General features: G+C 40.1%; 1 protein-coding gene across 1 annotated transcript in view; it reads left to right on the plus strand.

Annotated features, from left to right (window-relative positions):
- The window catches only part of LOC311044723 (uncharacterized protein), a 53,269-nt gene extending 27,687 nt beyond the window's left edge, over positions 1–25,582 (plus strand). The window contains exons 2-4 of the mRNA XM_084056476.1: positions 14,791–15,054; positions 15,307–15,372; positions 25,409–25,582. Coding sequence (XP_083912602.1) covers positions 14,901–15,054; positions 15,307–15,372; positions 25,409–25,515 — 327 coding nt within the window. The 5' untranslated portion in view covers positions 14,791–14,900 and the 3' untranslated portion in view covers positions 25,516–25,582. The remainder of the gene's footprint in view (positions 1–14,790; positions 15,055–15,306; positions 15,373–25,408) is intronic.
- Positions 25,583–25,818: the final 236 nt, after the last annotated feature.

Consider the following 25,818-nt stretch of genomic DNA (forward strand, 5'->3'; position numbering starts at 1 on the left):
ATATATATATATATATATATATATATATATATATATATATATATGTATGTATGTATGTATGTATGTATGTATGTATGTATGTATGTATGTATGTATGTATGTATGTATGTATGTATATATATATATATATATATATATATATATATATATATATATATATATATATATATATACTGTATATATACAGATAGCTCACGTGATCGCAGGCATACCTGAAATATTTGTAATTATTTAAAAACGATGAATAAACTGGAAGTTACAATGTTATTGTTTGGATTTCAGCATCGAGAGAGGGTACAGATTGTAACAAAAAATATCATACAAAGGAAATGAATGTGAGACTGCATTGATATTATAATTCTCAGACCCTGCTGTGTGTGTGTGTGTGTGTGTGTGTGTGTGTGTGTGTGTGTGTGTGTGTGTGTGTGTGTGTGTGTGTGTGTGTGTGTGTGTGTGTGTGTGTGTGTGTGTGTGTGTGTGTCTCTGTGTGTGTGTGTGTGTGTGTGTGTGTGTGTGTGTGTGTGTGTGTGTGTGTGTGTGTGTGTGTGTGTGTGTGTGTGTGTGTGTGTGTGTGTGTGTGTGTGTGTGTCTGTGTGTGTGTGTGTGTGTGTGTGTGTGTGTGTGTGTGTGTGTGTGTGTGTGTGTGTGTGTGTGTGTGTGCTGCTAGATGAAGCAGTGCTGAAGCCCACAGTGAGTTTGTACACAGCGTCTCCAGATGCAGTGACAGGGAGGAGAGCGTTGCTGTGCTTGGCTGCAGGCATGTTTCCAGATGTGGTCCAGATGTCATGGAGGAGAGAGTCACCCAGAGGCCAGAAGGAGGAGGTGCCATTCACTGAGAGGATGGAGCTGACAGAACCTGGACGGACAACTGGACTCATTCTACTGGACCAACAACAGGCTGCCATGTATACATACCACTGTAACGTCAAACATGAAGCAGGAACCTTCCAAAAACAAGGTAATGAAGTTACTGCTCTCTCTCTAGTAAAGTTGGTAAAGTCTCACTGGCCAATAACGACCCAGTACAGTTTTTTCTCTGAGCTCTCCCATCAATGGTGAGATTCGAAGTATTATGAACCTAATCGTGGATGTGACGTGTTGATGTATTTCACTGATGATGTACAAGTTTAATTAATGACAAACACATGTAACCCTCCCTTTTCCCCTGTATTTGGAAAACCAAGTAGACTGACTGGGTTTATCAGGCCTGCGTTAGCCTGCCTGTGTTTATTTTTTACAACAATATGTAGATATCTTCCCCCCCCACACACACACACACACACACACACACACACACACACACACACACACACACACACACACACACACACACACACACACACTTATTTTCCTTTGTGAAAACTATAAAATGAAGGAGCTTTCACAAAAAGAAATTACACCCACTTCTCCAGTAATGTCAGGTGAAAATGTTTTTTCACTGGATATTACTGCATATTTTGTTCTGTTTATTTATTTATTTACAACTAGCTCTGTGCCCTTCAGCAAATTGTTATTAACTGTATGAGATTTCACATTGCCCTGAATAAATAACAGAATTATTCCCTGTAGGCCTACCTGCTATTCCAGGGACTACTCCATCTGTACCTGTGGCTACTACAGCTGTACCTGTCACTACGTCCCCTCCACAGCCTGCATCGGTGGACAATACTGACTGTAAGTTGACCTGATCATGAGTTAGTCATGACTCTTTAGTAATACCTTTCAGTGTAGTTTTATATACTCGCACGCGTGAGTGTGTGTGTGTGTGTGTGTGTGTGTGTGTGTGTGTGTGTGTGTGTGTGTGTGTGTGTGTGTGTGTGTGTGTGTGTGTGTGTGTGTGTGTGTGTGTGTGTGTGTGTGTGTATATATTTCCTTTTCCACAAACAAATGGTTTTATATATTTTATTATAAAATATATATTTTATTCTCACATGATGCTGATGAAATGAGTTACGAATGAACATTTCAGTAACTACAGTACGCGGGCGCGTGTGTGTGTGTGTGTGTGTGTGTGTGTGTGTGTGTGTGTGTGTGTGTGTGTGTGTGTGTGTGTGTGTGTGTGTTATGTCTCAGTGTTTCAGATGGTGTGTACAGTGAAGCTGGCGTCTCTGGTCTACTCTCTGATGGTGATGAAGTTCTTCATGTTCAGCTGTGGACTGCTGCTGCTCCGCAGACCTTCATCACTCTAGACCCCTCATCATCACTCTGTTGCTTGCTATGGTTACAATGGTTTCAATGGTGTCAGTTCTTCATGTAAACATATCTATATTAATGTTTTCTATCAGTTACACTTACACAGCAGAAAATGTGTCATTTAATATAATCAAATTGAGTAAAAGGGTATCAGACAGTGCAACTAGAACAGCATTCAGTAGAGTGCTCTCCTCTGTCCATTGTCCATGTACAATGCCACACCCCCTTTTGGGCAAAGATTCAGTTTTCATATTTTACTGTATATATATATATATATATATATATATATATATACATACACGGTACCTGGGCAAGAGTTTTCCTATTGAAAGGTAAAACATAATGTTAAATTATCCATCTCTAACATCTTTAAGTGCCACTTAAAGGCCAATCTCTTAAATTTAACTTTTAATAGCATTGTATAAGACAGATTAATATTTTTGAATTATCATGTAATATAGTAATGCTATCTCTGTATGTTTACACTGTATTGTGGCAACATCACTTTGCGCTACATTCTTACGTATGAAAAGTGCCCCAAAGCTTACTATATTATTATTCAACAATGAATTAATATGTTTGCTTTTCAATTTCTTTATTTATATATCGGTTGTATTTTATGTTGATATAAATATATAAATACCTATTTAAATTAATTAGTTTTACATTGGTGATCATAATTCGTCACAATATATTTTACATTTTACAATAAAAATGCTTCAGAAGGAATTTAACGGATGTGTTTTTTTGTTTAGTCTTTTCTCTACTTTTCATATAATCACATAATTAATCATCAACCGGTTTACAATCATTACCAAACAGTACAACACACCATCACAAATCAGAGTTTAAATATTCACATTAATACATTCAAAATATCTCTTTATGTTGTTTGATTTCTCAAAAACAAAACTCTTCATCAACTGCCTTATATTTTGTAATTAAGTGTCCTGGAAAACCAACCAACCAAACAAACAAACAAACAAACAAACAAACAAACAAACAAACAAACAAACAAACAAACAAACAAACAAACAAACAAACAAACAAACATACAAACAAACAGTCAGTTCCAATCTATTCCCTGTATAAGTGACTGTGAATACATTTGTCAGCTAATTGTCTAAAGTGTAAATGTTAAGAGTTGGCCAACAAATAAAGAGTAGGAATCAGGATTTGTTTTCCCCTCACAGACCTTATTGAGGATTACATTCCCAGACCCCTAAGGTCTGCCGACCAGCTGTTACTGGTTGAGCTCCCGACCAAGAAAAAGACTAGAGGTGATCGAGCCTCTGCTCTGGCCGCCCAAGGCTCTGGAATAGCCTTCCTTTTAATATTAGTGCCTCGCAGCCCATATGAAGACATGTATTTTCTCTGGCTTTTGAGCACAACTAATCCGATACTCCATGACCACTGACTCTACCTCACTATTTTCTGCTGTGCATTTTTAAAATAGTTTTACAATTATTGCTGCATGTATTTGTTGTATATCCTATTGTGACATTGTTGTTTTCTACTGCTGGGTTGTATAGTACTTTGGTTGGCTTGGTCATTTGAAATGTGCTCTATAAATACAATTTGAGTTGAGGAGTTTGAGTTGAGTTCCATCAGAGGCCATGTTAAGGAGAAGATAATTCAACGTTTAACCTCCACTAGAGGGCAGCATTATCAAGTAGATGTTTCCCATTGATGCACTATCTATGCTTGATCATGTCATAAGGTACTGGCATGAAGAGAAGAACTCTCAGTCTGAATGTTGATCATCACTTAGTTTCTCTGTTGATTTAAACCTCATTGTAGAGATGGAACATTGGCTGTGGATGATTCTCACTGTTCTTATCTTTGGTATGATATACTAAATCATGTTATTTCATATGAATATGGATCACTTTTACAAAGTCATCAAGCTGTATTTCTGATTACTTCCCAAAATAACTTTAATTAATTTAATGTAACTATTTTTGACCTCCAACAACTACGATGTAGATACATTTGGGGGGTGACAGCATAGAGCTTTGTTTTATAAATGGAACATTTATTTTGTGCCAAATCTTCTCAAACAGTTAGTGCTGAAGTAAGGCCAATGACATTGCTTTGTGACATTGTTATTTCTTGTTTTCCTCAGGATCCTCATGTGGTGATGAAGTGACTCCTAACGTGTTGGAGGTGACCTCTGCTGAAGGACAAACTGTCACTCTGTCCTGCACCTATCAAACAGGCAACGACTACATTTACCTTTACTGGTACCGTCAATATCAGAACCACGCACCTCAGTATCTGCTGTATAAAGGAGCCAGATCATATAGACCCCTTAACAGACGACGTCATACTGGCTGCGTGCAGCCAGTATGCGCGCAACGAAACCCATTATATCAGGTCTCGTTAGGACGCGTCTCACTAGCCAACACACACAAGAGGGGGTTGGGGTGTGCTGAAACCAGTGCACCCCGAAACAGGTTGGGAATTGATTGCGTGAAACAATCACCTGTGCGTCCAGGCTCAATGTTAGTAAACAAATAATTGGTCTATAGTCATCATGGTCACACTTCTGATAATCGTTATCAATCAACAACCTCCACATCATCAACTGAACTCACCATAACAGACGTAAGCCTGGCAGACACAGCTCTGTACTACTGTGCTTTGGATACACAGTGATACAAAGACTAATAGAGACTGTATTAAAACCTGAACACTCATATCTGTCTATTCTACAAAGAGAAGGGAAGTGGGGATGAAAACACAGATGAACTCTGCTGATTTATTGTTAATCAAAGCCACAGTGTTTACACCTGCTAAAGATCCACTGTGGGAGGAAACACAAATACACAAGAGAATTAGACATAAAACTAGGACCTACAGTATCTGCTCTATGAAAAAAACAAACATTTTCTTCTTTTCTCCTTCAAACTGTGCCTGGAAGAACTGTCGTTGAACACGTTTCTATAAAGTACATACATATATCGATGGCCAAAACGCAAAACCTCCTATCTGAAAAATGTTAATTGTTGGGAAAATGAAAAAGAAAACTACAAAATGTTGTATTTTTTTTGCACAATGATATTTTTTTATGAAACCCATCACATAATACACCGTTTCTGGATGTCTGGACTATATTACATTATTATATGTTAATTGCACTGATTTCATATTGCAAATGCAGATAGGAGGTTTTTCCCCACTTTTCCTGGATAATTCTGCAGATAGGAGCTTTTGCATTCAATGTAAAGTGATTGCTTAACTACATAATGACACATAGTACTAGCTGCAAATACATACATTTACAGCTGAAAACAGTTGCATCAGTGGTGTGGTCTAGTTTTTTTTTTGTTGAGGTATATGATAATCATTCCCTGCACGAAATGCGTGTGGTTGTGGGTATACGCTAGTGCGTTTTCAATGGATGGAATGGGTAGTAGACTGTATACGCCTTCTTCCAAAAAAATCTGCACTGTATACAGCGTAACACGGTAGAACACACCACTGAGTTGCATTGAAAGCTTTTTTATTTTATTCAAAAACAAAACAAAGTTTGCAGGGCAATGCTCACAACAAGAATCTAAAATGAAAGTGCTTACAAATAAAATGTACAAAAAGGACAACAGGAATACAATTAGGTGGACTAGAAAACAACTGGCCCAGGCACCCCTTGACATAATCCCCCCTATACCCTCTACCCCCAACTTCACCACCTGAAATACCCCCCCACTCCCACAACCCCCATACTACATCCCCCAAACCCTCATGCCGTCCAACTCCCCTAACTCATACAACTGGATCACCAACCTTGTGTCCAGTGTGGATAGTGGAATAGTATGTAAGATCATTGAATGTCTTAAAGAGCCTATAAGCAAGGAGGAAAGACGGATGCCTTGACCCTAGAATCACCAAAGCCAGGTAGGAGATGAGAGCAGCACACAGGGGCTTTGTCGCTGACCAAAAAGGAGAGGGTCTGAGGGAGGAATATAAGCGGAGGAAGGAGGAGCTATACCAAGTGTATGCAACTCGAAAAACAGGAGCTGACCCAAAATATCAGGGACATTAAAAAGGTGCATGCAAAACAGAAGCATGGCAAGAGCTGGAAGCTCATCAATGACATTTCTGGCAGACGCTCTTCTCAGACTTCCAAGATCTGGGGAGAAAGCGCAGAGGAACGAGTTGAAACATGGTACCAGCAGAAGAAGAGGATGATCCGATGCTCTTGTCTTCCATGACCTTCCCATACCAGATCATGGATCATTTACCATGGATGAGTACCAGAGGGCCAAGGCTACTATCTAGTGAGGCAAGAGGAGGATGGAGTGACAGCAGAGGTTCTGATGTATGTGCCCATAGACGAGGTGGTGTTGGATTTCATCAAGCACACACGTCTAGTGAGTTGCCGAAGCTGTGGAGCAAAATGATCATCGATCCAGTACCAAAGTCAGGTGACCTCACCAAGACGGACACCTCCAAGGCATTAACCTGAGCTCACAAGTCGCCAAGGCGGCTAACAGGATGATCCTCAACCGTCTTAGACCCATCTTAGACCCTGTACTGAGAAACTCGCAGAACGGCTTCCGCCCAGAGCGAACAGCAGACGGGCAGATACTGGTGCTGAGGAGGATGCTGGAAGGAGTAGGAGATGAATCTTTCAGTGGTGATCACCTTCATGACTTCCAAAAGGCTTTTGGCACCATCCACCGGGGGAAACTGATGAACATTCTCCGGGCCTACGGAGTTCCTGAGAAGATGGTTCAGATGATGGAGACACGCTACTTGAGGCAGTCCAGGCAGTGCCTCAATCCAGGACTTGAGACAGTCCTTCAAATAACCTGGGCCTGGACTGCTTCAATGGAGCAGGACCTGAAGGTCCGGGGGACACTTGACTGGAATGCCTTGCATGGGATGAGGAGAGTATGGAAATCAGACATGGGAGAAGACCTCAAGAGGCGGCTGTTCATATAGTTACAGTTGAGTCAGTACTGCTGTATGGGGCTGAGACATGGACCATCACAGCACAACAGGAAAGGGCCTTGGATGGAGTCTACACAAGAATGCTATATGAATGGCACTAGGAGTCACATGGACGGACCAAATCAGAAATGTGGTCCTCTACGGGAACCTACCATGTGTCACAGACAAAGTCAGAGAGAGAAGGATGAGGCAGGGCACTGCGTCAGGCACCCATACTGTAACTAATGGCAAGCAAACTGACACTATGGGAGCCAACCCAGGGCAAAGCCAGGAAAGACAGGAAGTGCACCACCTACGTAGATGCACTTCGGCGTAACAGCTTAGCCAACAACACTGTAGAGCTCAAAACCCTGATGCTAGATAGGAGAGTGTGGAGGGCAGCTTTTCAGGAGTCCCAAGTTGGTGTTGGCTAGACCACACTCGCATCGCAAAGACCCTATTCTATATGATCCGGCCTAACTGACTCATGCCCCCCTCAACAAAATCCCCCCCATACCTTCTACCCCCCAACTCCAACACCTGCAATACTCCCCCACTCCCACAAACCCCATACCCCCCAAATGCCATCCCACACCTCTCAACCCCCATAACTCAAAACCCCATCCCACCCCATACCCTCGTACCCCCAAATCCCATCCAATCCATTACCTCCACGCCCAGAACCCCCGGTCCCCAATCCCCCAACCAACACACCACAACCCCCAAACTCCACCCACCCAAGCCCTCATGCACCCCCCACCCCATAACCCCCCAACCACCACCCCACACCCCATAACTCCAAACCCCATCCCACCCCCATACCCTCATACCCCCCAACCGACACAACACAATATTCTCACAGGGTTGTTGGCTGCCACGGTGTTCACGTGTGATTTTGATCTGCATTTAATACAAAATCACAACATGGATGTTCACATCTAAGCAGCAATGACAACCTCTAACCACAAGTTCAACGCCAAAACCTCCTATCTATACCTAAAAATGACCTCCTATCTACATAGATGCACATAGGAGGTTTTTACCTAGAAACAGTTAGGCTTATAAATTAATAAATAATGTTTTTTTTATGCTCATTTTGAGATCAAGACATTCTACAGTACTGTAACAAGTATTACCAATCACATTTTTGATCAACTCACACTCTTGGTGTGATAAAAGTTTCACCACCTGACACTAATCATTAGCAATCAACAAGGCAATGCAATTAACTTGACAGTTACTAACAAATACTTAAATAGTAAGGGTGGAAGACACTTTTTTATTTTGAAAATAATTGATTTGTACAAACTGAAAGACATTTAGATGGTCTACATAACACAGCATTCTACAGTTTCAGCTCTGTCTGCTGCTCAACTAGTTCTGGTGCAGATAAGAGGTTTTGCGCTTCAACATTTTAACACTAATTGGCACTGAACAAGATAGGAGGTTTTAGTCAAATGACTTTTCTGACAAAATGAGGGGCGGGACTATCTTGCAGACAGACTGAGCATGTGCAGCATAGCCTATAGTCCTCATCCACAGTGAAATCTGAAAATCATGAAATTTGCACTTAGGAGGTTTTGCGTTTTGGCCATCGATATGCCTTCTTATTGGCGCTATCAAAGTTAATTTGCTTAATTACGATGAACTCACTGTTACTTTTGTGTTTGTGGTGCCAGTCGCTTCTACGACCCAAGTGACCGTCTGAATACCAGCACATACTCATCAAATAGAGCAGTGCTTCTCAAACATTTCAGGCCGTGACCCCCAAAATATATTTGAACTGGGGACCCCCCACCCTCACAAGGGTAACAGTCTTCCATGCCGACATCTCGCCACTCCGACTAGTGGCTTCCGCGTGCGGTTAGGGTTAGGGTGAGGGTTAGGTATAGGGTTCGTTAACGTCGGAAAGGCGACATGTCGGAAAGCCGCCATGTAACCCCTCACAAGCACACAAACATGTTTGACATCACAGAGTGTCACACTCCAAATAAGGTGCAAAGGAATATAATGCATTGTGCATGAGATGAGACGTATTAGATCTGTAATGAAAAGTCCCTCTGTCCATGGTCAGCATTGTGATAGGCAGTGGTCAGGCCTTGTTCAAGAGTCTGATAGTAGCCAAGGTGGAAGCTGTTCAGAAACCTGGTGGTCTTGCCCTTGATCCTACGGTAGGCCTCCTTGCCTGACCCGGTCGACACACACTCATCAAATAGAGTAATGTTATTTCTCATTATGGATGTATGTTGATGTTTTCGTGAACGTTTACAATCATAAAGGTCGATACTGTATTGCGTAAGTACTCATATAACTAAGTAATGTTAAGGTAGGGTAAGTGTTACGAACATTCAGGGCATACTTAGGAAACATTCAGGGCATAGTTGCCAGCAATAGCCTATATATGGATATCCCCATAGATGGAGATAATAGACCTGCAAAGTCGTCAGAGTCTGACATCAGCGAACCCTTCCCCGAAACTCCATGTATAGACATAGCCATCACGTCCAGGGCTGAAGTCTTGATCCCATATTTGGCCATAACTAACCTCGGCATCTCCATATATGGAGACGTCTGACACTATCTGACATCATCATAGTGATGTCAGGACCGCAAGCCAGCATTATAAGAAGAGGCTCGAATCCTCTCAGATAGACACATTCCAGAGCGATTCCGAGAGACATCTTAACTCTCTCCCGAGTACCAGGAGATTGGCTGGCCTTACAACCCAGTTAATCACAGATTGCATATTCAGGACGACTAGCTGGCCTTACAACCCAGCTAGGCCTTCAAAGTGGCTCTTGAGTCCGGTTCTAAAGAACCAGTCGATTATCATTGTTATAGTAAGTGATTTGCTTTTGTAAAATAAGTGTTAAATAAATAGCTCAATATTCTGATAGTACTCATTGCTATAGAGTGTTTGTTCAGTAAAAGGAGTCTCCCATGTCTCTCCAGCTCCTTATTAACTTATTCAGTGCCATTGACGTGTTTGACGTGTTTTTTCCCAAAGGCTCTGAGTGCCATTGACGTGTTTGACGTGTTTTGGTGTTTTCAGTGTTTATCCACCAGATGGCGCTGTTCGCAAATCAGCGATCACCATCTGAGTCCTTCAGAGGCACCGAGGCAGCAAAACCGCGTCATCCCAAAACCTATACCACTTGTGCAAGGACACGCTGTGATTGGCCAATAAGCTTGCCACTTTGAGTGGCAGTTGGGGCAAACTCTCTCGCCAAAAATGATTTACTATTCTGTCCCTAGCGGTACATAACTTGAACGGCGCGGCACGGCAACTCGCTCGCTTTAGCTCGTTCGGTGGTGCCTCACGTGGCTCAAGTTTGCTTGAGAAGGCGCGCCTCTGTCACGGTCAAAAACTATACAGGCTAAAAAAATAGCTCACAGCTGTTGTAGGCAGGGCACTTCCGCGTTGGCCACAGAAGGGGGGCGTGGTTATAGTACAAGTTATATAGGCTTTAGGCCTATATAACTTTTGCTGATTTATGTCGCAGCAAAACCATGTGATCACAAAGAAAACAGCACGTTTACTTCCTGTTTGGAAAAAAAAGATAACGCCTTTTTCTCTGCTTTCTGTTGCTGTGGGGGAAAACTGCTCCTCATTCCCCACTACTTATTTTACCACGATCGGTGTGTCGATCGCTGTGAAGACAAATTTTCTATGATTTTTCAAAGGTGAGTGAAAACACTAAAAATCGCTGGCACTGTGGCAATTAGACAATGTTTTTAATGGCACCCCACACTGTCCATATCATGCACAGTGTGGGGTGCTCCTTCCATTCCAACATCTCGCCACTCCGACTAGTGGCTTCCGCGTGCGGTTAGGGTTAGGGTTAGGGTTAGGTATAGGGTTCGTTAACGTCGGAAAGGCGACATGTCGGAAAGGCGACATGCACCCGCACATTATACATCTGCTGCTATGCTCACTCACCTTATCTTATCTCAGGTACTACTGAGCCCTATCTTGGGCGATGCCATTCACTCCGTTCAGTTTCATTAATCCATTGCGCAGGAAATAAAGAACAGATTACAATAGTATAACATTCTCTATAATCAGTAACATGTGGATGATAATTATGTCTATCAAATATGGTTTTATTGAAAGGCAATCAGGCTAGATATGAAGGTGTATGAAGGAAACGTTGGGTCTATAGTGTCCAACATTATCAGCGCCTCAGTGCGGCTACAGAGTGGGTGCACACAGACTTCTGAATGAAGTGATTGTGAATGTGATTGTCAGTACAATTTTACTGTAATTCACAAAATTGTGATTGTTAATTCCTTGTGACAATAAATTGTGTTTTTTATCAGCAGTTGCCAGTTAAGCTTATCAAAGGCTAATACAATGTCGTTTGATCTGCGTTTGCTATTACACACCAGACCATTTTGTTTAATTCATCCAGAACACAAGCAGATTGCTGTAATTTAAAGTTATCTTTAACCAGCAATGTGTGAGGGATAATTCTGTGTATCAAACACAAGTTCATTCCAAGGCAACGTCGCTCTTCCATGGGCAGAGAGGGAGCATAAGATTGCATTGGGGACAATGGCTTGTGCAGTCTTCTCTTAAAGGCAATGGCATCTGGCACAGTGATTTGTTTTATTAATGTAATGCCCAAACCACACCTATGCATAATGTAACATGTAGCGCATGTGTTTTAGGGATAAGGCTGGTGTCCGAAGATAGTAACTTTTGCATGGGAACGCCCCTTGACCCATGCTAAATCCCCAAATAGTGGGTTTAGCCACTTCGGGCCATGTGTAAGCCATGTGTAAATATGTAGATAATTTCTTTGTTTTCTTTTATTCCCCTTCTTCTTCTTTCCTTTCTTTTTCTCTATGGAAATAACAATACGATGGAACTATGCATGAAAACAAATTTCACCCACTTTTTTACTTCTGTAAACCTCTGATGTGACAATAAAGCTTGATTTCTGATTCTGATGATACTTAGACAGGAAAGATACTGTACATGTTCATCAAATGACTCCAGTGATAACATGCAGTGAAGTTTTAAACAAAATCTGTAGGAGTAGAAGCATTTTTCTTTTTCTTTGGAAGAAAACTAAATGTTGAAAAATATAAAGTATAATGATAAATGGAATCCAGAGCAAAACACTGGTTTAGTGCCACCACAAGGCCAATAATATTAGTCTGGAGGGACGTTCTTAGCATACTGACGAGAACATTTGGTGCTGATCAGTCTAATAATTTGCAAGATTAGATTTAAGATTCTGCAATGGAAGATATAATAATTCACTAACATCTCCACGTTACCACAAAGTATTTGTCCATAAACACACACAAGGCACATTGTCATCATTATGGATCCTTATGGATAAAAAAATGTGTCACTATAGAGACGGAAATCAATCTTCAATTCATATGGTGTTCCCCTCCCCCTCAACAAACTGTAAAGTGTTTTTTATTGACATACCACAAACCTCCATCAGATGTTATCAGATATTAGTGTGTCTCCACTAGAAGAAACTGTTTAGTTTTTGTCATGAAGGATTTCACAGTGTGAGATATATACGACCACACTGACTGAAACTATTACACACCCGTACAAAAACCTCATCGTTCTTTCTTACTTACTTTCTGTCTAACGGTATAATAATATACAGTACAAATAACAGTACAAATAATAATTAATTAGAATCCAGTTCATGTGTGCATATTTGTAAAATGTGTTACATTTTATGGAACATTAACTGTCAGGTACCCAATACATTACTTATTTTCTATCAATTATACACCCAATGAAGCCTTGAATTCATGGAGATTGTTTGGTTGTTGTCACATTCCTGGGCCAATAATTCATGGCTGGTCAGTAGGAGACTCAATTGATTCTCCTACCGAAGACTCCACTGGGGTGTATAATTGATAGAAAATACGTAATTTTTGGGTGAACTACTCCTTTAAGTTTAGACATGTACCCTCACATATTGGTTATGTTTCGGGTCAAATCCACTGAGGTTAAGTTTAGAGCCATTCTTCTAACTTGTGTGAGAAACATGGCTCCATGTGAGCAGGAGGTTTCTGTACAGGGTTTTGTCACAGTGTGGGTTGGGGTTCCCACAGTGACTGAGAATAGAGAACGACCAACACAAAAACTATGATACTGTCAGATTCCCTTATAAACATCAACTGGATCTGATATCTCATCAGAACTACAACAAATAAACATCTCTTCAGTCTGGGTGAGTGTTTGTGACACATCAGTATGACAGAACATATTTTAAACTGAAAGGTAGAGAAGCAATCAGCTCTGTCATTTATTCATGTAAGTAAACAAATTGACTGTGTTCTTTATGGAACAACTCCTTATTGTGTGTTGTGTGTGTTGTTGTATGTCATAGTACAGTTATGTTGAGTTTACATTTTTTATTACAAAGAATGAATCATTTAATTTATTTTTTTATCACACACAGGTTTTTGTACAGCAGCATAACACTGTGATCCACAAACCTTCGGCAAACCCATCACTCTCACCGTCCTGCCAACTGGTAAGTCAAATAATGATTAACTATTCATTTAATCTAATTATCGCTATTTGATAGCTTAACAGTTATAACAGGTAGTTTTGTTAGTTAACTTGTTTTGTTCTGTTTTATTATGTGCGATATCAATGACCTCTCTTCTCACAGTATATATTAGATCAAAATCAAACTAGATCATTTCCAGATTCGACTTATTTTCTATCAATTACACACCCCATGAAGCTTTGAATTCATGGAGTTTTTTTAGTTTTTGTTGCATTCCTGAACCAATATGACCGGGTCATCGGTCAATAGGATACTCAGTAGGAGACTCAATTGTGTTTCCTACCGGAGACTACGTTTGTGTGTATTTTTTTGGGTGAACTACTCCCAAAACTACTACTACTTTAAACTAACCAAGAGAAAGCAGATCATTGAACTGCAGTGACTGTTGTTTAATGTTGCTGTTGAAGTTTAACATTTGAAATGTGCAGATACAGCAGTTGCCTTGAAGAATACTTATGACTGAAAGCTTGCAATAAAGGACTTTTGTACGGATACAGTATGAGTGTAAATATGCTGACACATTATAGCATAATGGTACAAAGTTACTACTTAGTACAGTCTAACTACTGTACATACAGTAGTAACGACGACATTGTAACGACTTACAATGTAGGCGTTTAAATTGTAAATTCCATTGGATACAGTGTAATTACCTAGTAATGAGATGTGACATTCATGGCTACTTTATGGATTTTGTGCCTTTATTCGGGCATATATTATATATTGTGAATATATATTTCACAACAACTTCTTAATTTGGTGATGCCTCTTTCATACAGGTTGATGATTTTATTCTCTATCATTGCATAATACTGTATGTTCTGTGTGGATGACCCAAACACTTTAAATGAATACTAATTAAGTGCATGAAATAAATACTCCCGATGTGTAAGTTAACAATCTCTTGATTATATAGCTTGATGGCTACTGGTAGCCTGCATGGTAAACCCGGTTGCGTAAATTCACATGATCATGTGAATTCACGCGACCGGGATGGTTTACCAGGCTAGGCTACTGGCACAAAGGACTGACAAGTGTTGTGCTACGTATTTCATAATGTGTCAGTGACACTGTGCCTTATGTCCTTTATGTTCTCCTTCTGTAGATGTATCTGCTGTCCGCCCCACTGTGTCCATCCTACAGGCTGGTCCAGGATCAGCCTCAGATGCTCCACAGGTGTGTCTGGCTGCAGGCTTCTATCCTAACCTGGGTCAGATGGTCCTGACATTAAACAACTACAGTCTGCTGTCTGTCAGTACAACCAGCTCTGTTCTGTCTGCTGTCACCAAACGTTACTTCTTTACTGGATATTCCAAAGACAACATCACCTCATGTCACTTCAATGGAACAGACACTGAGGAACCAACAGGTCAGTTATCAAACCAAACCATGTTGTTTCATTTATACATTTAAATGTATCTAGAATATTGTTAGTACAGTATGTAAAACACTAGACATTATATAAATGTATCTTTAAAAAAAAATACATATCTATATTTGTTTATTTTCAAAATAATATAATAATGTATTATAATATAATATAATAATATATGTGCTTTTTTGTTTTTATTTGTATTGAAAATATTATTAAAATAAAATAAATGTATTTCATGTTGTGCAGCTACCACTCCGGCCCCTGTTACGACCAACAAACCAGAATCTATCCCTCTTGTCACCGCTGAAACAGGTCAGTACGTTTTTATTTACTGGTGGTTCTAGAAATATGTAAATATGTGAATGTTGGGCCACTTAATGTTCACGCTAGCATTTAATTAGAGTTTACAGGTCAGTTATCAAACCAAACCATGTTGTTTCATTTATACATTTAAATGTATCTAGAATATTGTTAGTACAGTATGTAAAACACTAGACATTATATAAATGTATCTTTAAAAAAAAATACATATCTATATTTGTTTATTTTCAAAATAATATAATAATGTGTTATAATATAATATAATAATATATGTGCTTTTTTGTTTTTATTTGTATTGAAAATATTATTAAAATAAAATAAATTGTTGTGTAGCTACCACTCCGGCCCCTGTTACGACCAACAAACCAGAATCTATCCCTCTTGTCACCGCTGAAACAGGTCAGTATGTTTTTATTTACTGGTGGTTCTAGAAATATGTAAATATGTGAATGTTGGGCCACTTAATGTTCACGCTAGCATTTAATTAGAGTTTATATAATGAATCATAACGAGTTATGAGTCATATATGACCCTTAATAATGTACATACCATAATTAAATCACCAGTGTCAGGTTTCACGTTGTAATTATTTATTTGTTGATCTGTTCCTTTTTACAATTTACAGAATAAATTAAACATATATTTTGTATTTGCCCTTGATGAAACATCCTTTAAATTAATTACCATAATCATTTGAATTATTCATATTCAGAATTGTCTTGAAATATATAGATAGATATGATATAGTAGTATTATAATATAATATAATATATAATATATAATATATAATATAATATAATATAATATAATATAATATAATATAATATAATATAATATAATATAATATAATGTGATTGACATCCATTATCCATTCATATAGTGCTGTTACACATATGGTATTTATTGGTAAACTGCAATTATAATATTTCCTTCATCTGTGCAGATATAGTTGTGCCAGTAGGCTGTAGCTCCTCTCACAACATTGAAGACACAGGTCGGGTTCTTTATAAACGGGCATTTATTGCTTCAGGCATTCTCCTCATCCCTCAGTCATGCCGTGAGAACTACATGTTCACACACAAAATAATAAAACAATCAATAACTTGCACGGTAAATAACAACATACATAATACAAGACAAGACATGTAGAAATGCGCAACGCGCACGTTAACCACAACGATAACATCAAAGCTAAATCAAAAATAGAATACCTCGTTGGCCGCTTGTTGTGGAAAAGAGGTTCTTTGTTCTTGAGTTGCTTAAAGTTCTTAGAAAGTCCTTTTGACCGTCTGTCTTTGCTTTCAGACGTCTTTAGTAACTTTAGCAGCGCGATATCACATAAACTGCAACTTTACAGAGCTTTAGTCGACCAGGTTTGTTTGCACCACCTGTCAGTAATGACATGCAATCAATGCATCAATCAGTAATGGTCCGGTGTGCTACTGACAGACGGGAACCTTTGTTCCGCCCCAGAACTTTTAATCACATTATGTTTTTACATTTTAAACCTTACATGAAATCAATTATGACCCAAAACATTTATTTATATCATGAAATTAGGAATTATACTTTATGAACTTAATGACCATTCATTTTCTGTATTTTAGCAATTTTAGTATTTTTATAGTTTGCATTTTAATAACAGCACTTACACTCCCACCAAATCACTCGTTATTACAAACGTGGGATTTTCTTGCAACCAAAATTATGAAAACAAACTACGAACTTGAGTGGGTGTGACCTTCAGTATGATTACGTGTTTTAAGTGTGTATGTATGTGACCAAGTTGGCCTTGTGTGTGGTGTGCCTTATTCTAAGTGTGGTGTCGCTGACCAGTGGCTTCATCTGTTGCACCATGCCATCTGCACTAGGGTATTCATTCTTCCATCTTGGCCAGAATTCACTGGCTAGGAAGTGCACTCTTCTCCACCTCTTGTTCAGATGGAGGTCTTCTTTGTGGAACTGTGCTCTGGACCAGTTAGAAGACTTTGTGAAGTGGTTCCTCACTGAATTCACTTCCTTTGTCTTGACTTTGTGGTCATGAACTTTACAAAGCTCAGCAGACGTTTCTAGTTCTCCCACCATTTTCTTTCCATGTGGAAGATTCTGCTGTCCAGAACAGTCAGGCCTCTTCAGCTGGTTAGACTCCTTTGACTGAACTGTGTATTGTTTATTGTCTGTCGATTTGATCCTTTTAACTTGAACTTTGCACACTTTGTGCACTTCTGTCTTTAACTCAACCGATGGCTGCACAGCAGGTGTCACTTGTTGCACTATGATGCTGTGACTGGTTCCCACTACATCACTGCAGTCGTTCACCGGATGTGAGCAGCCGACGATGCTCCAGCCGAGATCGGTCCGCTGTGCATATGGATGACCATCTTCACCTGAGAGGATCTCTCTTGGTAGGAGGGCTTGTTGACAGTTGTAGCCGATCAGTAGGCCTATTTTGCAGTCCAACAGTGGTGGAATCTTCTCCGCCAATTGTTCCAGATGAGGCCACCTTAGAGCAGTTTCCGAAGTTGGAATGTGCGACCTGTCTGCTGGAATTAACTCTTGTGAGTAAACTGGCGTCAATGGAATCCTTTTTTCCAAGTTGTAACCTCTCACTTGTAGATTGGTCAACTTCTGACAGTGTTTGACTGTTGACCTTGTAGATATTGTGGATAGTCGCATTTTGACATTCTCTTTGTTTGCGTTTAAATCTTGAGCCACTTCATCAAGGATGAACGTCGTATCGCTCTGCGTGTCCAAGAGCGCATAAACAAGAACTTCTTGATCTGGCTGTTTCATGGATGAGACCCAGACTGGTATGATTGAGGACACGTGTGTATTTAGACCTTCTTGTATGACTCTATTGGCAGTTGCATTTACAATTATCTCTGTGGTGTCTGCCTCATCATTTGAGTTGGCTCCTCTTGGAGGTCTGGACCTTTGTCGTTCATTGAACTTGTCATCATGCAAACATGTCGGGTGGCTCCTCTGACATTTTTCACATGTGCTCTTGTCATCACACACATTTGAGCGATGACCAGTCTTCAAACATCCAAAGCAAAGCTTCTCTGCTTGCACAAACTTAACACGATCTTGAACTGTCTTTTCTTGGAACTTTCTGCACTTTGCAAGGTCATGTCCTGGTCTTTCGCAGAGCATGCATGATAGGGTATCACTCCGTGTTGTGTTTGTGGCCAGTGTCTTTGCTTGAATGGGTTGGCTTCGTGGTTGTCTTGGTTTCTCACCTTCAGTATTCCTGAGTGCTTGCATTGAGCATACAGGATCACAAGCAAGGTCTGCTTCTTCTGCCAGGAAGTCTACAAATTCTTTGAATGGTGGATAGTACTCAGCGTGTACTTGTCTGTATTTCATGGCTCTGCGGTTCCATCTGGATGCCAACCAGTGTGGTAATTTCCGCAGAAGGTTTTGATTCTCATTAAAGTGATTGAGGATTTCCAACGTCTTAATGTGGGGCATTGCGGCTTGGCAGCCCTTGAGGAAGTCGGACAAGTCTCTTAGCTCCTGACCATCTTTAACGCTTATTTTTGGCCAAGCATGCAGCTTGTCTGTGAAGGACTTCCCAATCAGGAATAGGTTTCCAAACCGTTCTTCTAACAGCTGCCAGGCTGTGTCATATGCTTCTTCTGTACCTAGTAGGAATAAACCTTCAACTGCTTTCTTCGCTGCACCACCTAGGTACTTTCTCAGGTAATACAGTTTTTCGTTCTTTGGAATGTTTTTCTTGTCAATTAATGTCTTGAAAGACAGTTGCCAGTCTTTGTATCTCAAAGGATCTCCGGTGAATACCGCAGGCTCTGGTGTTGGAAGACGATTGGCACTTATAGCTTCTGCTAGCACCTTGACAAAATCAAGAGTGTTCTGCTCTTGGGGCAGGGGCGTCGCGCTTGTTGCAGCTTGAGGTAGACTTTGGGGACTAGGGGCTTGACTTGTGACTTGTTGATATTGGGGAATGAATGAGGGGCTTGAGACGTGGGGAGCTTGTATTGTAACTGGTATGGATTGAGGAATGAATGAGGGGCTAGAGAGGTGGGGAGCTTGCGTCGTAACTGGTAGGGATTGTGGAATGAATAAGGGACTTGAGGCGTGTATGGCTTGTGCTGTAAATGACAGAGATTGGGGAATGAATGGAGGGTTTGAAACATTGAGGGTGTGTGTTGGGACTGGTAGAGGTTGGTAAGTGGATAAGAGGTTTGGGGCATTGAGGGAAGTTCCTTCGGTTAGGTCATAGACTCTTACTCGAGCTTGTGCAGCATTCAACTTCTTCATTTCTTCTAGGCGTTCAATCTTTCGTTGCCTTTCCTTTATCACTTGTTGTCTGGCCAGCGTCTCGGCCTCCATTGTTTGTTGTCTGGCCAGCGTCTCGGCTTCTAATTGCGCCAGTCGATTCTTTTCTTCAGCCTGTAACCTTAGATGTTCGGCCTCCATTGATTGTTGTCTGGCTAGTTCTTCAGCCTGTAACCTTTGATGTTCGGCCTCCATTGATTGTTGTCTGGCTAGTTTCTCAGATTCAAATTGTGCCAGTCGATCCTTTTCTTCAGCCTGTAGCCTTATAAGTTCTCTTGTCTCCCTCTCTTGTTCTTCCAACACTGCCAGAACTTCTTGGGATGCAGCGGCTTCAGCTGCAGCCTCATTTCTTTTGACTGTGTTGCTTGAGCCAGTAGAAGTACAATTTGACTTATGAGACGGTGGCTTTGACCAGGAACCTGTTGAGTCTAGGATAGAACCAGTATCAGGCCATGGATCTTCCTCTTCTTCTGAAGTATGGCCTTGAAGTTTCTTTGTTGCCTTCATAACAATGAATTCTGAAAGAGACACACAGGTGTCTACCTTGCGCCGTATGTCTGGTTCAGGGGTTTGCAGTCGACGTAATTCTTCATAAATGGACGTTACCTCAGAACGGGTGATCTTCACGTTATGAATCAGTACCTTTAATTCTCCTTCGGAGGCCTCAACTGACAATGTTTCCTTGCTTATTCTTGCATGATACCTCCACTTTTCGAAAATCATTCTGTACCGATGTTGTACACCTTTTAGCAATTCTTCTTGAAATTCTCTTCCCTTTTCTGTCGGGGTTCGATTTCTTTCACTTCTTCGTAGTGTTTCCACTTGTTCTGATTCAGTGGCTGTAACCTCAGATAGAGTAGATGCATTGACATCTTCAGTTTCTGTAACCTGGGCTTGAACAGGTGGATTGGCGTTTTCCTGGACGGTTCCGGTGCTTTGGTCAGACATTTTGAATGAATTTGTATGGCATAGAATGAGTAGATAATGAGCTTAAATTGTCTTAGTAGTGCGTATACTGTGTGTAAATATGTCTTTAAGTAACCTGTGTGCACTGTGTAGAGTACTGTATGTGGGAAACTTAGGTAGCCTTAAAGTTAACTTCAATTTAGAACCAAAATTAGAAATAACCTTGGCAAAAATGCAAGAATCAACATTAAATACGGATACAATATGCTTAGAAATACCTTAAATCACCTATTCTAAAAATAAAGAAATATTTTTACAACAGTGGAGTTGTCCTTTAACCTTGGTTACTTTCATAGAAAACAAAAACAAAATATAGCTGCAAGCAGCGATAATACGGGGCCAGTGAATAGAGAGAGAGAGAGAGACATGGAAACGGAATAGATTGAAGAGAGAGAGAGTGACATGGAAACAATAGATTGATGAGAGAGAGAGATGGAAACATAATGTTTTGATTGGACATCTCAACCTACTGCCATTAACAGGATTCGAACTCTCAACCTTCAGACTAATAGGCTGCAACACTACCTATAGTGCTATAGCTTTGTCCGGGCTGATATTGTCTGTTGAAGATCATAAACTCTTGCCTTCTTTCATGAACCAAGCCCCTGTTTCACTAACACTAAGATCACTCGTTCACAAACCATTTACCAATGAAGAAATTGTACATCTCCTCAGAACCAAAACTAGTGAAAGTAGCCGATCTACAAGCTCACAAACCATGAAAAGTTGTGAGATTGTAGATCAGCTATTTTCAGAATGAAGTATGTCATACGTTGAAAAAATTATTGTTATTTTTACCATTTGCACATGTATTCATTGATACAGTCATGTTGTTTGCAATTCAACTTAAATTAAGTCTGCATCAAGTGAGGCTTGAACTGGCGACCTTGAGATTGTGAGGCATTCATTTAAGGGAGACGCCATTGGCCCAACAGACAAGTAACTGTGAAAAAGGAGATCAGACAGATGATACAGTTTCACACAAATAGCTGAAAAATCCTGGGTTTAAGTGTTTTTCAAACTGCTCAAAATTGCGGACAATCTAAGGGCGGAGCTTAATGGTCAAATCGATACGTGTGTTCCTCATGAGTCAAGGCACATGTGTAAGCAAGTTTCACGACTTTCGGCCAAACGAGGCATGACTTATGCCTGTTTAAAGTCTGCCTTTTCAAAAAATTGCTATAGCGCCCCCTTTTGGCCAATTGGAGTGAGATTGGTTTCAGTGATATTTGGAATGACCCTGTACATTTCTGCCAAGTTTCAAAGAAATGTGAGTCTGCATGAATGTTTTAGGCACAGATGAATAATTTTCATAAAACTGTAATAGTTAAAATCTATCTCCTCCTGGGAGTTTTGAGCAATCTGCACGAAACATTTTACACATGAACTTTGGACCACTGCCTACAAAAATTTCCAACGGATTTTCCATAAGTGAAAAAATGCAGAAGTTAGGAGCCAATGACTGTTTTTCATATAATTCAAAATGGTGGGCGATCTAAAGGTCAGAGGTCAAAAGTCAGACCACGAAAGTTGTCGGGCATGAAGAGACGCATGTGTGTATCGAAGTTTCATGGTTGTAGGTCAAACAGGGCATGAGTTGTACCTGTTCAAAGTTGGCACTTTCAATTGAGTGCTATAGCGCCACCCTTTGACGAATGAGTGTGAGAATTATTTCTTGGTAGTTTTTCATGAGCATCTACCATATGGCCGCGTTTCGTAAAAAGCGTATGCACGGTTAAGCCAGAACTGGCAAAAACAAGTATTTTTCAAACTGCTCAAAATTGCGGAAAATCTAAGGGCGGAGCTTAATGGTCAAATCGATACGTGTGTTCCTCATGAGTCAAGGCACATGTGTAAGCAAGTTTCACGACTTTCGGCCAAACGAGGCATGACTTATGCCTGTTTAAAGTCTGCCTTTTCAAAAAATTGCTATAGCGCCCCCTTTTGGCCAATTGGAGTAAGATTGGTTTCAGTGATATTTGGAATGACCCTCTACATTTCTGCAAAGTTTCAAAGAAATGTGAGTCTGCATGTATGTTTTAGGCACAGATGAATAATTTTCATAAAACTGTAATAGTTAAAATCTATCTCCTCCTGGGATTTTTGAGCAATCTGCACGAAACGTTTCACACTTAAACTTTGGACCACTTTCTACAAAAATTTCCAACGGATTTTCCATAAGTGAAAAAATGCAGAAGTTAGGAGCCAATGACTGTTTTTCATATAATTCAAAATGGTGGGAGATCTAAAGGTCAGAGGTCAAAAGTCAGAGTGTGAAAGTTGTTCAGCATGAGGAGACGCATATGTGTATCCAAGTTTCATGGCTGTAGGTCAAACAGGGCATGAGTTGTACCTGGTCAAAGTTGGCATTTTCAATTGAGTGCTATAGCGCCACCTTTGGACGAAAGATTGTGAGAATTATTTTTTGATCGTTTTTCATGACCATCTACCATATGGCCGAGTTTCGTAAAAACCGACTGCACGGTTCAGCCAGAACTGCGAAAAGTGGCAGAAGAAGAAGAAGAAGTGACAGAATAATGCGAATAACAATACGTGTCCAGAGCAGAGCTCTGGCCCCGTAACAAAAAACAAAACACTTTAGTTCTCCTTTAACCTTCTTATTTTTAGGTGTAAAACCAAATGAGTTGTCTTTTAAACCTTTGTTTTAAACAAACACAAAATTAGCTTGTTACCCTTTAAACTTCTTAAACCTTTGTGAAACCACAAAATGAATTATCCTTTAACTTCTTATCATGAAATACAAAATGACTTATACTTTAAACCCTTTAGTTTGGTAAAACATAAACTTACAATCTTAATTTCAATTTAAATGTATTTTCCCTTTCTTGTAACCTTATACTAAACCCTGTTCACTTGCTTATGTGACTTTCTTCTTTCTTCTTATTAACCTTATAAATATAACAACTGAAAATACCAGCACATAGAATTATCCCCAAACGTGTAGGCTGAGCTCAATGAGCAGGGTAAATAGATCTGAGTCCCTTTGTTGCAATGTCCAAGTTTAACCACTTCTCAGACCACTTTAACTTGAGGTTTGTGGTCAAGAACTTCTTGGCTATGGCTTGAAACGTTGCGCTTTTAACACAGTCTATCACCGTTGCTTGCAGTGGCTATGCCAACACCTACTTTGTGGGCTTGCTTCTCTTAATGCTGGACGTTCGTTGCGTCGCACCCGCAGTGGTCGCGTCGTCATCCGCGGTGGTCTCGTCGTCTCGCCTACCCGTGCTGTGATGAGCAGTCGAGTTCTCACTGTAGCTCCTCTCACAACATTGAAGACACAGGTCGGGTTCTTTATAAACGGGCATTTATTGCTTCAGGCATTCTCCTCATCCCTCAGTCATGCCGTGAGAACTACATGTTCACACACAAAATAATAAAACAATCAATAACTTGCACGGTAAATAACAACATACATAATACAAGACAAGACATGTAGAAATGCGCAACGCGCACGTTAACCACAACGATAACATCAAAGCTAAATCAAAAATAGAATACCTCGTTGGCCGCTTGTTGTGGAAAAGAGGTTCTTTGTTCTTGAGTTGCTTAAAGTTCTTAGAAAGTCCTTTTGACCGTCTGTCTTTGCTTTCAGACGTCTTTAGTAACTTTAGCAGCGCGATATCACATAAACTGCAACTTTACAGAGCTTTAGTCGACCAGGTTTGTTTGCACCACCTGTCAGTAATGACATGCAATCAATGCATCAATCAGTAATGGTCCGGTGTGCTACTGACAGACGGGAACCTTTGTTCCGCCCCAGAACTTTTAATCACATTATGTTTTTACATTTTAAACCTTACATGAAATCAATTATGACCCAAAACATTTATTTATATCATGAAATTAGGAATTATACTTTATGAACTTAATGACCATTCATTTTCTGTATTTTAGCAATTTTAGTATTTTTATAGTTTGCATTTTAATAACAGCACTTACAAGGCTATGTACGTTTTTATTTGTATTCTCATTTATCTTGGTTTGGTTCTTACTCTTACTTAAATCTTTCTTACTGCCGTTTCTGACTATGACACTTGCATTTATCTGATCTTATAGGGCACGGTCACACCGCACTTTTATTCTACCTATAACTCATGAGCAGTGTTGCATTAGTGAATCTATCTCTGGTGAGTGTGTGTGTGTGTGTGTGTGTGTGTGTGTGTGTGTGTGTGTGTGTGTGTGTGTGTGTGTGTGTGTGTGTGTGTGTGTGTGTGTGTGTGTGTGTGTGTCCTGTGACGTGCGTGCAGTGTGTGTGCGTGGATACAATGGACAGCTGATATGCATCAAGGCTCATTCCTATGTTAATTCACCTGGTGTGACACCCGGCAGTCGGCAGCCTTTGTAAACTTTTTTGAGGTGTGAACTTAAGGGTTGTTTTTAATCAATGCCGTGTGTGCGCGTGCTCCTGCTCAAAAGACTGGTGGGACGGCGTGTTACCGTGTGCAATGACCAATGCAACACTGTCTATGAGGGCGGATTCTGCCAATGCATTTCAATGGGAATGGAGCGGTTTGCCATGTGTAGATTTCTGCAAAAAAAAAAACACTCCATTCCCATTGAAATGCATTGGCAGAATACGCCCTCATAGGTAGAATAAAAGTGTGGTGTGACCTAATAAAATATTCAATCAATCAATCAATCAATCAAACCGTGCCCTTACCATACCTTCTTAAAAACAAATACAACAGGATAAAAATGTGTTGAACGTGTATTTAAAATGTCATGTTTCCTCTGTCTGCAGGTGTTATGAAGCTGAACTCCTACCTGCTGCTGACTGATGCTGTCAGACTGTTTTTTATTAAAACTCTGGTTTTCACTACAATGTTCACCATCACAGCTCTGATCTGATCACAATGATGTGGGTTAAACTCTGCTTTTAATGTTCACCTTCACAGTGATCTGATCAGCTCATATGTACACAGACTGTATGTGTGAACAGTTGCTGATAAAATAAATATCTGTATTGTTTAGTAACATTTCTATGTTGCATTGTTAAAACAATAGTAAATAATAAAATAAAACATAGTTTACATTTGGAATCTGGTCAGTCCAATATGGAAACAGTATGGAATAATGTCATCATGTCAGGGGGGATAAATATAACTTTTTAACATGTTCAGGCTGTATTTTTTAACTTTCTTGACATGCATT

Source organism: Gymnoscopelus microlampas, assembly GCF_963454915.1.
Source record: "Gymnoscopelus microlampas genome assembly, chromosome: 5".
In the NCBI taxonomy this organism is placed as follows: domain Eukaryota; kingdom Metazoa; phylum Chordata; class Actinopteri; order Myctophiformes; family Myctophidae; genus Gymnoscopelus; species Gymnoscopelus microlampas.